At 40.2% G+C, this 14,371-nt stretch overlaps 1 protein-coding gene across 1 annotated transcript; it reads right to left on the reverse strand.

Moving 5' to 3' along the window:
- Positions 1-200: 200 nt before the first annotated feature.
- Positions 201-7,624, reverse strand: RAB14 (RAB14, member RAS oncogene family). Its single transcript, XM_009706091.1, has 7 exons — positions 7,570-7,624; positions 6,157-6,210; positions 4,446-4,623; positions 3,221-3,287; positions 2,224-2,311; positions 1,869-1,899; positions 201-1,036 (listed from the first exon to the last, which is right to left on the reverse strand). Exons 1-7 carry the CDS (start codon positions 7,619-7,621, stop codon positions 859-861), a joined length of 648 nt encoding a protein of 215 aa, XP_009704393.1. The 5' UTR covers positions 7,622-7,624; the 3' UTR covers positions 201-858.
- Between the last annotated feature and the right edge of the window lie 6,747 nt (positions 7,625-14,371).

Raw genomic sequence — 14,371 nt, forward strand, 5'->3', positions numbered from 1 at the left:
CTGCATGGGGATTAGAGCTTCCCCGGCACAATGTCCGCCGTTGCCAGCGGGGAGTTAAGCCTATGTTAGTGAACTGCGGTCACATCCATTCCCGCACTAACGTGGTCACATATAGGTCATACTGTACAAACTGGTATTTTCTTATATGCTGCTCTAATGCCAGTCATCATTTTCTTCATTAAAATCATATACACAGGATGTATTTAACTGTTAGCTCAGTTCCTTCAAATTTTATACATATTTACGTTCTGTTAACAAATGTAAAGGATAAAAGTGGCAAAGAAAGACATAAAGCTATGAGCACACGCATGAGTGGATTGCTTCCCTGTGCAAGTTGTACGCTGCTGCGCCAGCCCACCCCGACCCCCGCCACACACACACCACAGGGAATTCTTTCAACAAAAGCACATTGTTACAGAGCCCCTTGCTACCCTCGGAAGTAACTTCACAGCAAAAACTTATCCTTTACTATGGACAGCTCTAAACAGTTAGAGGTGGGGAAGGAAGGCCAAAGAACCATAAAATTAAACCGTACAAGACAAAGCCCTGCGAAAGTGTAAAATCATGAGTCCAGCATCAGTGCTCAGTTTAAATTACGTATCGGTGACACTATCACAAGGACAATCAAGGAAAAAAAAAACTTCTAGATTTACCATGCAGGAGAGGTTTTATTACTCTACTTGCCTTTGATAACCTGATTATATCTAAAGTTGTTTAGCAGTTTAGTACTGTGTTAAACTTGTCTCAGAGTTTTAATTAAACCCAATAAGATGTACAGAAGACAGGGAAGCAGCCAAAAGCACCGCTTCCAACAGACAGAGGTGAAAGGTCAGAAATGGAGCCATGAAACAGAGGTCACTAGCAGCCACAGCCTTCTCTCTGGGGCTGGGGTTCACTGGTTAGTCGTCCCCCCTGCGGAGCCGACGGTTTGTGCTGTACACCCGATTCTGCAGCATTCAGATCCAGGCTTCCGTCTTGGATATTCTGGTAGATTTTCTTGGCAGCCTCCAGGAACGCATCCTCAACGTTCTCTCCACTACGAAGAGAGCAGCAGGAGTTACTTAGGCTACGCTTCACCAATGCAATGCGGGCGGTGGAGGCAGCCGGCTAGACAGCCTTGCTGGCATTTGACAGGTCACCAAGTGGAAGCGGTTGCTACCCTGTCCCCTTACACGCAAGGAAGGCTGAGAGTAAAGCAGATGTAGCACAAAGGCCGATAACCTTTCCTTGGGACAGCTTTCGAGAGGGCAGTTCGCTCCCTAGCCACTAAACCCATCGGGACTCGCCAGGCATAAGAAATACATGCCAAAAGACTGAGTAGCAAAAATAAGCCAAGGTGTTGAGCTACATGCAGTGAGCAGTTGTGAGAGAAGGCTTAAACATAGGGGAGTCACTATTAATCAAAACCTTTTTGTGGAAAGGTTCCATTACAACAGGTGCCAGTTGGAACCACATTTACTGGTGTCACTGGAGATCTGATCCCTTGAGCTCCAACAGGCTCTGCAGACGACACAGCCCACCACAAGTACGGTGCGGCAGTTCGTCTCAGTGAGTGCGGGGACTGGCTGTTCGCTGCAGACCTTGCTTACAGCTCCAAACATCCAAGGGAAGGCACATCTAATTTGGAACCACTCTTACCCACACCTACACATTCTATGCTCAAATAATGTCTTAAAACATTATTTGAATCAGTTCATTTGAACTCAACAAGTCTTTGCCTGAAGTGCAGCGAGGTCTGATTTCCAAGTTACCTTCCAGTCAAAGGAACCCTACCATACCTGAACTCTACAGCTGTACTTAGTCATAACCAATACATTCCTCTCAAACAGATCACATCTGAACCATTACTCCAGACAAAAGTAACTTACGTTTTTGCGCTTGCTTCAAGGAACAATAAACCTGTTCAGAAACAGAGGTTTAACAGTCAATGCATAACGTACTTCAAATAGCCCCAAGTCAGTCACATTATGACCTTCAGATTACATGCAAGACGCTATTTTAGTACTAAATGGTATTTTATGACTAAGTTAAGGCATCAACACACAAGCTGATTTCTAGAACTAAGCATGGTTAGAGTTAAGCCAGACTATCTGAAGCACAGCAGAAGTTTGTACATATAATTACATTACTTTGGAAGTGTAAGCTTGCAGCTATCAGTGCTCAGGATTCACTTTAACATCACTATCTTGTAGGAAATGTAACAGCTCAAGAGAAAAAACACACCATTTTCTTCAGCAAATTGTTTGGCTTCTTCATATGTAACATCCCTCTGTGCTTCCAGATCTGCTTTATTTCCTATGAGGATTATCACCTAGTTCAGAAGAGACAAAATTAGCCTGGGAAAAAGCTTATTAGCCTTTTCACTACCACCCTCATTATTAGTATGACAAAAAACCAAAAAGAAATATGCAAAAACGTTTAACTGCAAAAGCCGTGTATCTTCAGGACAACACTGCTCGAGCAGCATCCCCTCTCTCTGTAAAGTCTGGAATAGCATCTCCAGCTGTCACTTTCAAATGCTTTAGGCTGTTCTCATGAGATGAGGTCCTAAAAAAGCAGTAGTGCTACTCTTTATTCATGAGAATTGTACTCTGAACCACTTCTTGTATTTCTTTAATCACTTCCTAATCCAGCCAGAATCTTTAAAAGTTTTCTTTCATCACAGCAGAAAGTCTTCCCACGAGCTTGCTGCTAAAGCATTTTAGGGGCATTCAGAAAAAGACTGAAGAACAACAGTTTTGTGGCATGGTCAAAGAGACACAGAAGAACCTTCTTCCCCCATCCCTCCAGAAGACCTGGTCAGCTTTTGCTGAAGATCCAATTTATATTCCAATCTAAGATGACATTCACCTCGTTACTACCACAAAGCAAGAAGTAGTAACAAAAGTTAAGGTTTGCCCAGAGTTAATCATAATTTTTAGCTCCAACTGCTGAAAACAGGCCCCTGAAAGGCAAGTAGCACAACAAGACTTTTAGAAGAAACCACCGCTTTCCTATGCAGGAGCCCTCACTTCTGCTCCAGTTGCAATAAGGGAAGAGTCAGTCACTGGTATACTGCAAAATAGGGACAGAACGATAACTCAGAGCTAAGCACTTGAGAAAACAGAGGCAACTTATTTAAGAGAATGCTGCTACCACTGCAGATGCTTTGGCCTAAGCCTTCCACTTCTTGCTCAGAGATAAGCACTCTTGCTTTCAAGCTAAATAAAGTCCAACTTACAGTATTTGGATTGGTGAGGTTCCTTGCATCTGTCAGCCAGCTGCTTAAGTGATTATATGTACTTCTTCTGCAAAGAATCAAGCGAGTACAGTTTTAGCTATGGTATTTTTTAAAATACCTAAGTGCCAACAGCATAGTCAGCATCCATTAAACACACTGACACCCGCCATCCCTTCTCTTCTCCCCAACCTCGAGAAAGACAAAGCAGCAGCATCTCATTTGGACTCAGACCAAGATTTCAACAACTCAACTTTAAACCCCCAGAGGAACACTTCCAACACAGGTGCAAAGACAGACCAATTCATACTTCCACTGTGTGGTAGTTTTACCATCTTCACAAGGACAACATTTACATTGTTTTGTTTAGAACATTAAAGGATTTCCATTCAAACACTTTTACAGAACACTGTACAATAGAATAGCATTTCAGTAATAAACAGTGCATAAGGTTATGTTTTACTCAAGATTTAAGCAAACAGGAAATATACCCATATATGCAGAAAAAAAGAAAAAAAAAAGAGAAGTGCTTGAAGAATATCAAGAACAGTCCCAGAGGAAGATGGGAGACATGTGAAAGCAGAAGTATCTCACATTGCACATCTCGCTATTCTTTTTTAGTAGCATCTTTAATTTTTACCTATAAAGGGAAGACAGGGTAGCTTCTATGCAGTCTCACTTTGTTGGAGGACTAGCCTGTGAAGAGGCCCAGAAGTCAGACTCCTGCAATGCTCTCATGTATATGCAGTCTGTTAAGCAGTTTACATAGCCCGCTGCAACAGAGGTAATATTCTGTCCTGTGCCTACTCTTAAGAATATTCCTGCCAGGTAAGCAGCAGCATCCATTGTCTCCCAGCAAGAGAAAAATCCGTGTACTGAAGAGCAGATTTTAAGGACAAAGCCAGTTCTTTAAATAACTTCAACACAGGCAGCCAAGGCCTGAAATGGCAAGATCCCCAGGCCTGCTAGCAGCAAAGTTTTCCCAAGAAAAGCAGCTCAAGTAACTCCCTGTTTCATTTTCAGCTCTTTAAATACTTAAAGTATTTAGATAAAGAAGTGTGGTAAGCTTCACACAACAGGATACAAATCCATCTAGACAGAGACAGAGTCCTTTAAATCTAAGTCAAGAGGACAGACAAGACAGTACATCTAAGGCTGTGGTATCCAAACAGCTTGTACCGTAGCTCTGAGCGTGCTTGACAAGACACACCAGCCAAGACCACCTTACCTGGTAATGTCGTAGACCATGAGAGCTCCTGCCGCTCCTCTGTAGTAGCTTCGTGTGACAGCCCTGAACCTCTCTTGTCCTGCTGTATCCCAAATCTGTAGTTTAATTTTTTGGCCACTAACTTCAATTATTCTTGTGCCAAATTCAACACCAATTGTGTGGGGACAGTCTGCCATAACTGTCATGAAAAATAAGAGTAAAGATCAGATCCTTCTCGTATAAAGTCTCCTTGCTACAAAGATATTACTATCACCAGTTTTCAGTTATCTTCACTAGATTTTCAGTCTCTAAGAAAGCATTTTTACAGCAACAGCACCCAAACTGTATTACTTAACCAGAAATAAAATTAAGTATTTCCAGAACTTCTGTTAGTTTTAAAAACAGTTACAAAATTCCTTGCCTTCTCTGATGCGTGTACAGTGAAGCTGTTTGCCCATATATATTAGAAGGTATCAAGTCAGCAGATTCTCAGTCTATCCTCATAGAAATGGTTAACTATTTTAATGCAGTAGGAAGAGATAACTTTTAGGGAATTACCAAGATACAATTAAAAGTCTGCAACACAGCTTCAAAAACAAATATCCAAGTTGTTTCAGCATAATAGCATGACTATCCACAGGAAAAAAAGCCAGTTTCATAAGTAGCTATCAACACAGCAAATCAAAACCAGAGGCATCTTTCTAGTTATAATAAACTCATCTTAATAAGCTCATCTTTAAGAAAGATCAAGAAAATACAGAAGGGATGAGTACCTACCCAAGCTATCTACAGTTAGTGACAGTGTTGTAGTACAGGTGTTTGGTATGTTAGTTTGTTCGGTTGTACTGCTTCAGCTTAACACTGGCAGGCTAAGAACAAGTCACATCTTCATCAAGAATTTGACCATACGCAAAATGGCATTTAAACAAGTGGCTGATACTGGATTTTAATTAAAAGCAACAGTTAAAAAAAAATCCTATTTCTACTAGAAAACAGAAATATTTTAAATTGTAGTTTCTATGCCCTTATTGCCACATCTGAAGTAGCATACAGTAAAGACTAACTTTCTACTAATAAATACCTACAGACTTAGCCATTGAGTGTGAGCTACATGGAAAGTCATAGAGCTGATAGCTTCTGCAAACTCTGATGCAACATACATCGAGAAGAACTGAAGTTAATTCTTAGTCATCATAGCATACATTAAAAAACCCACATTAGTTGAGACAGGCTGCAGTAAGCCTTAAACAGCATTGCACACGGCAGTCCAAGCATCAGGAGTCACAGTGGCTACAGAGACTAACAGTGCTACTTAAGTCTGCAAACAGACTCAAAGAAAAATTAATGCTTTTTTTCTTTTCAAAGTCCTTAACACCACTCAAACACTCCAATTGCTTGTGTTCAAGCTATACCAATACTGAAACATGGACGTTTCAGACAAGAAATTTCATTTTGTTCCATATCAAAATTCCCCAGAAAAGCTGTGCAGAGAGAGTCAGTCTTCCCACTCATCACAGGTAGGACTGACTCAAGCAGCAGTTTTGCCCTTACTACATCAGCATTTTGTTTCTACATCTGCAGGAGTCAAAACAAAAATCTGACCCAGTACAATACAAACCCACACAGATTAAGGCAGACATCACATCAAGCTCATGCATGATGAAAGCAAAAAGGCCGGAAAGAAGGATGAAGCATACCAGTTAGAATAAATACTGTGAATTGAAATACTCACACTTCTTTTCTGTAAACTGATGAAGCAAACAGGACTTTCCTACACCCATGTCCCCTGTTACAGAGAGAATAGTTAAGGCTGACACCACATCATTGTTGCAACAACCACATTTTCCTCATCCCACACATCAAATGGTACAGAGACGGGCAGCCATTTCTTTCTCAGGTCTAGTGGGCAGTGTTCCATACCTGGCTACAGTCCTTAAATTTATCAACTTTTGCACTATAGTTTTGGTAACGGGTACAGGGTTGCAAGCAAGGGTGGAGCAGAAAATTAAAAAAAGAGAAGTTAATCTGTATTACTGATTTTAACTGTATCTCACAAGGCTATCAGAAGCAGACCTGTAAGAAACTGAAAAGCAAAATACACATTTTAGGTGTTTGCCTTGCTCCTGTCTTACTTGCAATTACTGGTAAGGGCATCAGAAATACTGACAACCAACCAGAACTCACCAAGAAATTGCTTCACTTCCACTGATCTGCTTACACAATGGCAATAGTGAGAAACAGCAAGATCTTTTAAGAACCGACTTTTCCACAGGCTGAGGCTGTCACAGCAGCCTGACTTACAAACCATTGCAGTAAGACTGCAGATCACTTACACCTACACAAGGTCATTAAGAATTAAACAATTAACAGCAAGACCAGTTCTTCCAGGATAGTAATAAATGCAATCAAGTCCCTGACTCTAAACAACCAAGGCAGCTGCAGCCAAAAGCAACATTTAAACACAAAAATATAGCCTGACAGAGGTTTATAAACCTGTCTAAAGCAATCGATTCCAATTAGCACTTGTGTCTCCAACATATATTCTAAAACCTTTGAGACTAATGATGCAGAGACAAAGTGCTATAGCGAACCTGAATCAACACAACATCCCAACTGTGTTGACTCCCATCAAAGTTTTTCCCCATTTCAAATGGATTTAGCAATTATTCTAAATATAAACTTGATTTTGGGAGAAAGGGACCATATGCACATGTTTTTTAGAATGCCTTTTTCCCTCGTGCTATGCAGAGACTTAAGCATTATGGCCCCAACAGTGAAGATGACATACATACTTCAGTACTCTTGAAAAAGAACAGTTATTTTTAACAGTAATTCAGCAATCAAGTGAACTCAGTACAGGCACTGGTACTTGTCCCCACTCCCAGGTCACCTGCCACCACTCACACAGCTCTGATTCTGTGGCATATACAGGCATTTGCCTTTATGTTGTCAGGTGCTAAAGCTTTAGAGCAAGTGTGGTGGTCTGTGAGGGACTGAGGTCAGAGAAGTAACCACAGAAAGAATCACTACCATATAGTAAGTAGCATGCAACAGAAGTCAACAGCAGATTAGCCACAGGGTTTGTAGGTAGGCTGTCATGCATATACACACTGACATAAACAGGTATGTGCCCAGTGATACTTACCAATAATGATGTACTTAAAGATGTAGGAATAGTTGTAAGGTGCAGTTGCCATTGTGGCACTAAAACAAAAAATAGAACACATCAGAACTGCTACTTGTTGACCAAACTCAACCCAATTCATCCAATTTAGTTCACATAAGCAGACACACCCCGCCTCCTCTCCCCCCCAACTATCCTTTCATTCACAGTTCAGGTTTGTGTACTTCCCCACAGTCACTGAACTAGTGCCAGAGATATTCAGCAAAACTCCCACATGATTTGCTCTGAACCCCTGTCAATGAGGTCTCTAAGTAGAAACATGCTCTGCATAGTATCACTACTCATTCAATTTTATCCAGAAAAAACTTAAAGCTGTTGAAAAGCTCCAGTAGTTTCTTGCTTTGTACAGAGTCACTGAGTGGACCAGCACTCACTCGCCAAATAGCTGATACATGAACTGAAAGTAAAATCTGACTCCAAAAGAAAAATCTGAAGAGGTTTAACAAAACCAGCAATTTGGAACTATTACCTCATACTTTTGAGACTTGCAAAAGGAACAAGGGAAACAGTGCAGCTTGCATCAAACAGCTAAGAATTACTTAAACTAATCAGCAGCCTTAACTGGGGTCGGGACTGCTACACATCCATGTCAGAAATGTGGTACAAGCCACAAATCAGATGTTCAGGAAGTTAGTTAACATCTCTGTGGCTTTGTCAGCATAGAGGCATTACAGCAAGGCTTAGCAGTTTCTCTTTTTTAAGGGATAGTCACAGTTAGATTGGGGTGAGTACTTCCAATATTCCTGAGTTTTCCTGTGCTTTCCTAGATGTAGGAGGAATTAGAAATGGCTTCAGCTGTGTAAACCTGCAAGGTGTAATAGCTGACTTGCCAACTAACATGTCAGTTAATGAGGATTACAAGTCTATACAGGCCAGATATCACCAGTTAGCATAAAGGATGCAAAATGCCTGCTTTTGTCCCAGGTTTTAAGTTAAACTAGACATAGTGTGATCAGTTAAACAAGTGGAAAATTTCTACTAGGAATTCACCATTTCCTTTCCTGGTCCCGCATGGCAGATAGCCAGCCATTAGAAAAACATGCTATTTTTTATAAAGAACATTGCTTTAGCCTGGGAAGATTTTCATTCAGTGGAAAACTTCTACTAGGAATTCACCTATTTCCTTTCCTGGTCCCACATGGCAGATAGCCAGCCATTAGAAAAACATGCTATTTTTTATAAAGAACATTGCTTTAGCCTGGGAAGATTTTCATTCAGTCATGTGTCATTCACATGACAAATGAAACCAGTACCGTAAAGAAATAAAAATGCAAGAAAGCTTACTTTTGAAAAAGTTACAGGCTTGTAAAGTATTGTTTCCTCAACCACAATTAATCCATAATAGAGAACTATAAAAATGCAGGAAAGCTTACTTTTGAAAAAGTTATAGGCTTGTAAAGTATTGTTTCCTTAACCACAATTAATCCATAATAGAGAACTATAGTCATAAAAAGGTGACTGACAACAAACCTCATTCACAGCACACAGTCAACAACCACCGCTTCACACAGCAGAGGTTTAAAGCAAATGCTCTTATCTAGACCTTGGAGGGGGAACAACTCGGAAAGCTTACTTTTGAAAAAGTTATAGGCTTGTAAAGTATTGTTTCCTTAACCACAATTAATCCATAATAGAGAACTATAGTCATAAAAAGGTGACTGACAACAAACCTCATTCACAGCACACAGTCAACAACCACCGCTTCACACAGCAGAGGTTTAAAGCAAATGCTCTTATCTAGACCTTGGAGGGGGAACAACTCCAACAGGCAGTTAAGAAAGGTTTACTGTGTGCCAGTTGCTGATCTGCACCTTGCCTTTCCTTCGTGCTTGGCTCATGATATGGAAACTCTCAAGACTTCTATCCTAAGGAGCATGCAAAGCATCTACAGTAAGTCCTATATACACACACACACACAGTTCTATTAAACCAAGTTTAATCCAATAAAGTAAACAAAAGACAATTTTGGACAGTAATTCTTGTATGTATTGGCAAGATAGAATTCCACACCAAGTCCTGCACAAGTTCCAAGAACAGTCACATCAATCAAGCGAATTTTAGAGGAAACTTCTGCCATAGTAGAAAGAAATCTCATGCAGCCATCCCACACCATCTTTGTCCTCCTCAGTCTCTGGCAAATAACCACTGCGTAGACAGACCACTTCTTATTGCTGTACTGGGTAAGAACTCACATCCATGACTGAAAATACACTGCTCTTTACCAAGCAAGCAGCAACTTTACTGCCCTGTTTCCTGGAAGTGGAAGATTCCAGTTATAGTATCAGCTTCAATACATGCACTGATTATTTTCATCACCAGCAAATAAAGACAAGTAACTGCTCCATATAGAGTTCAAAATCAAAGTGTCACTGTGGAAACATCCAATACTTCAAGTTTTCTGAATACATCTTCACACATTATGTTCTTCCTCTTCTCCAGCACATCGCAACAGCAGTAACATTCAAACTGAGCATCTTCTGATACAATGCACTTGTTCTTACATGATACTTCAACTTCCCACTTGCTTTCTAAGCAAAGCCAGGAGGACTAAGTTCATGGCTCAATTCAGTTTGACAGCAGACAAGGTCAAACTAGAGGATTATGACGTATGTAAATGGAAGTACAGAAAAAAAAGCTTGAAGAGGCCAATGCATATGTGCAAGTACGTACTTCAGGAGGTTCACATGAACTGTATTATTTTCCACAAAAAGCATGTGGGTGCTACAGCCACAATAAAGAAAAGCAAAGACACTGAGGGCACTAATATGCACCTAGTCTGAAAGATCTATGGTGCATTCTGAGGACGGTGGTATCTAGTAACTTACATTTGTTTTTAAAAACAAAATTCAGTATCGTAAACCCCAAGACAGGGAACCACTCATGCAGCTGTGAAATCTGTCCTGCAGAAACCCAGGTGACGCTCTCTTCCTTCACAACACCAGGTGGCTAAGGAATGCTAAGTGTTCAGAAACACTCAAAGAAGCTCCATGTTTCTGAGCACTTTACAATATTGTCATATATAACAAGTGAGGGGAACGCGTCTTACTATCCAAGCTTATAAGCAGCATCACTGGAATGTGAGGAAGGCGCTTTTTTTTTAAAAAAAGAATGGACAAACTGGGAACTCTGTGAAGGCTACATCACAAACTGAATTTGAAGTGAGTCTTTTAACTACTATCTTTACTACTAAATCTACATCTCTCTTTGACAGACTATTTTTGCTTGTTAAGACATGTCAATTTTCATTATACTCTTTACTTAAAGTCTAACTATGCTATTTCAATACTAAAAAACCACCTTGTCACTGCTTTGCAACATATGCATCAAAATCAGTTCCCACTTCAGACTGCAAGTTAGAAAAGCAAATTCTGTGCTTGGCAACAAATTCTGTTAGGAAAAGGGTAGGAAGGGAGGACTAACTTCAAGCCACATCTCATTGCCAAAACTTCACCCTCATTCTTACAATGACATTAGGCCTCTAAAGGAGGCCAGAGATACCACACACTACATTGTACAGTCAGACCTAGCATGCACACACTCTCCACACCTTAAAGAAACAGATTATTAACACCAATACTGATACAGAAATTCACTCAAACGATGACTCTAGACCTTCTCTCAAGTCCCAGAGCTGCTGGAGAAGTCATTGTGTCTGAAAGACATATTTACTGAAAGCTTGCAGCAACACAGACATTAAGTTTGAACACAATTTCTGAAGTTAAACTGAAAAACAAAGCAACACTTTGGTATTATATTTATTCCAAGGGTCACATTACAGAAAAAGATTCTGAAATACTCCAAATTATTACTAAAGGTCAGGAATCTTTTCTGGAGAACAGATTACTTAAAAAAACCAAACCACAACACAACAAAAACAACCAAATAACAAACTTTTAAACACTCAAATTCCAATAAGGATTAGCAGGAATTCAAACCGTACTCAGATCTTCGAATAAAACTGATATTCCAGAAGGACTCTGTGCTGAAAGGGAAAAATAAACACCACAAACTAAACCCAGAAGCCATGGTGAAAACTCAGCCTTAGAAAACCGACAATCTCAGCATCTACTACAGATGAAAGAAGGAAGACTAGACAAGAATAGGGCACAATAGGATCCAGTAAACAAAAATACCAGCTACATGTTAATGCAAGGGGTTAATATATGTTGATAGCATCACCAATCTGTAGAAACTGGAGTTCTACCTCCACTTCACAGCCCTCTGTTCCGGACACATGAATCTTAACAATCCCAATCTGGGGGGGCTGGGGTTTTCCTCTTGGGAGAGCTGGGGGGCAAGAATTGCAGGACTGAGAAAGTTGCACATAAGTATATGCAACTTACCTTCAGCCACTGCTGACATTATACAATATGACATCAAAGTTAACCAACCATGAATTTACTGTTAACAGAAAGTAAGAGAAGTTTAGTCTGGAAGCTTGGTCTACCTGCCATCTTTCTTCCGGGAAAGCCTGCCAACTTAGAACAAGTTTTGGCTACCTTTTCAGGGGCAACAATTCCCCAGAGTTTAGAGCATTACTTCAGGATGGCAGCTAGCCAGAGGATCACACTTCACTATACACAGATTTCTGCTAGTTTCAAAGCCTGTACAATTAATTTCTATATTACAGTTCGGACTAGAAATTTTACAGTGAACAGTGTCACTATAATCCCTTTTTCCTATGTCAACTTCTCCCTTAGAGGCTTTTTTTTTAATTATTTATAAAAAGTTAAAGATGACCTTAATGAGATACTAGTACACCTGCATGTCCTCCTGTAATCGACAAGCACTACACAGGTATTTTGACATCTCACTGGAGGCTCATTTCAAGTATCAGCATACATCTGTACAAACTGAGATAAGGCTGTTCTAGGCACACTGCCGTAACATTCTTTATCAGAATAACATAATTGTAAATATCATATCCATACCAGCTTTCGTGAGACCCATGCAGTTCCTCTGAGCTCAACTCAAGGACATAGTCAATTTTAACTCTTCACTGGATACCATCTGCATACAGAAATTTCATAGCTTTATGCTCAGCAAGAAGCAGACATGTTATTGGAAGAGACGAGAACCTGTATGCACAGGTTTTAGTATTAATCACACGCAGTGTCTAATATCAGCTGGCCAATCCACACAGGGACGATACCTCTGAAAATAGTTACCACCTTCAAACTCAGGACTGCCTAATTATTACAGGTTCCCCTTAAAAACATACCACTCTGCAGCCAGAGGACCACTGCTTAGTTAGTCTGAAGCAAGAGGCATTTTGTATTTCATCTGGCCATCAAGGTGTTCTTTTGGTCATTCCTCAAGGATATGCAACAGGAAAGGATCTCACAGTTGAAGACCAGTCCCCTTCTACAAAAGGTAATGCCATTATATCACTCCTAAAGAGCTGTTAGTTTTTTCATTTGGAGGAAAGCATTAGTTGTGTACCACGGGACGGTATGCAACCAATAACTCTTATTTAGAACAGCTTCTAAATCTCTACACAAAATGAATAGGTAGTTATCTTCTTTCCCAGAGCATAATATTCCTTCTCTTCCCTGCATATTTACTTAGATGTTAGTTAACAGCAAACACCAAAGAGACCAATAAGGGGGGGGGAAGAACTGGGGAGAGGTAGAATTGTTTCAGTTCTTAGTCGCACTATTCCCCTGATGAAGACTTTTGTCAAGCACACAAAACAATGTAGTCTAACTGGTACCTTACTTTAGAAGGCTGCTAGAAATACAGTCTGTAATTGCTTCAGTTGTGGTCTTCTGTAAAAATCACACCATACTGGAAGGTAATAACAGTTTTGTTATCAATTAATACACCTAAGCAGTGAATTAAGTGAAGTCTGTTGTCCATAGCAAGCTATAAGGTCTATCACAATTAAATCTCATTGTGGTTCTGACTTCCACACACCAAGGCCATTTTGGTCTTCCTAAACACATGAACATCTGGGCCCTCTTTAACATGATGCCCCCACAGCCTCCCTAGTCTGTTTATTTACTTATTTTTGCAGGCTTGCCTTTTTAAAGTCCTCTTCTAAGACTGATCCCTGCAGGGTCTCATTAGCAGCCTGCAAGTAGCCCAATACTTTCTTTTTCACATCTGATAACATTACTTGTTGCTGGCCAGTTCCTTACTCATTCTTTAGTTCTTCTATACTCATCCTCTCTGGCTTCCCCCATTTGGATTTCATTAAAGCATCTGATTAGCACAAGACAGTAAATTCAGCTGAACTGATCTTTGATCAGACAGCAACCCAGCAAGCTTCTTACGACCTGCCATTGAAGATCACTGCATTTCCTTATTATTTCCACATCCAGTTATTCCTTCTCTGAAAGCACAGGAGGCCTGCATGCTACTGGACTCAGACTAACAAGCTTCCGCTGTGCAGAGCCCTGTTTTGAGCTGTTCTTGAATACATGCTTTGCTATATTCTTTAATCACGTAAACCACCTTAAACTCGGCCTGAAGCCTACTAAGTATTCCTAAAGTCTTCACAGGCTTTCACTTCTCTTCCTATATGAGAACTTAGCCTTGATTTAAAAATAAAGTCAATGTATCATACTATCTTCACTTTTATATTTTCCTCAACAGCTATCTAATCATACACACATTGTGTTGGTTATCCTTTGAATGGTTTCACATCCTCCTCCATTAAGTTCCTCCATTTTGTTTTCTAAACTTCCTGCATTTATATGCACACATCTCATTTCTTACTAACCACGCCCTAGCACCATAGCTCAATTAAATATTGCATACC

This window comes from Cariama cristata, unplaced genomic scaffold (assembly GCF_000690535.1).
Source record: "Cariama cristata isolate BGI_N322 unplaced genomic scaffold, ASM69053v1 scaffold13978, whole genome shotgun sequence".
Lineage (NCBI taxonomy): Eukaryota > Metazoa > Chordata > Aves > Cariamiformes > Cariamidae > Cariama > Cariama cristata.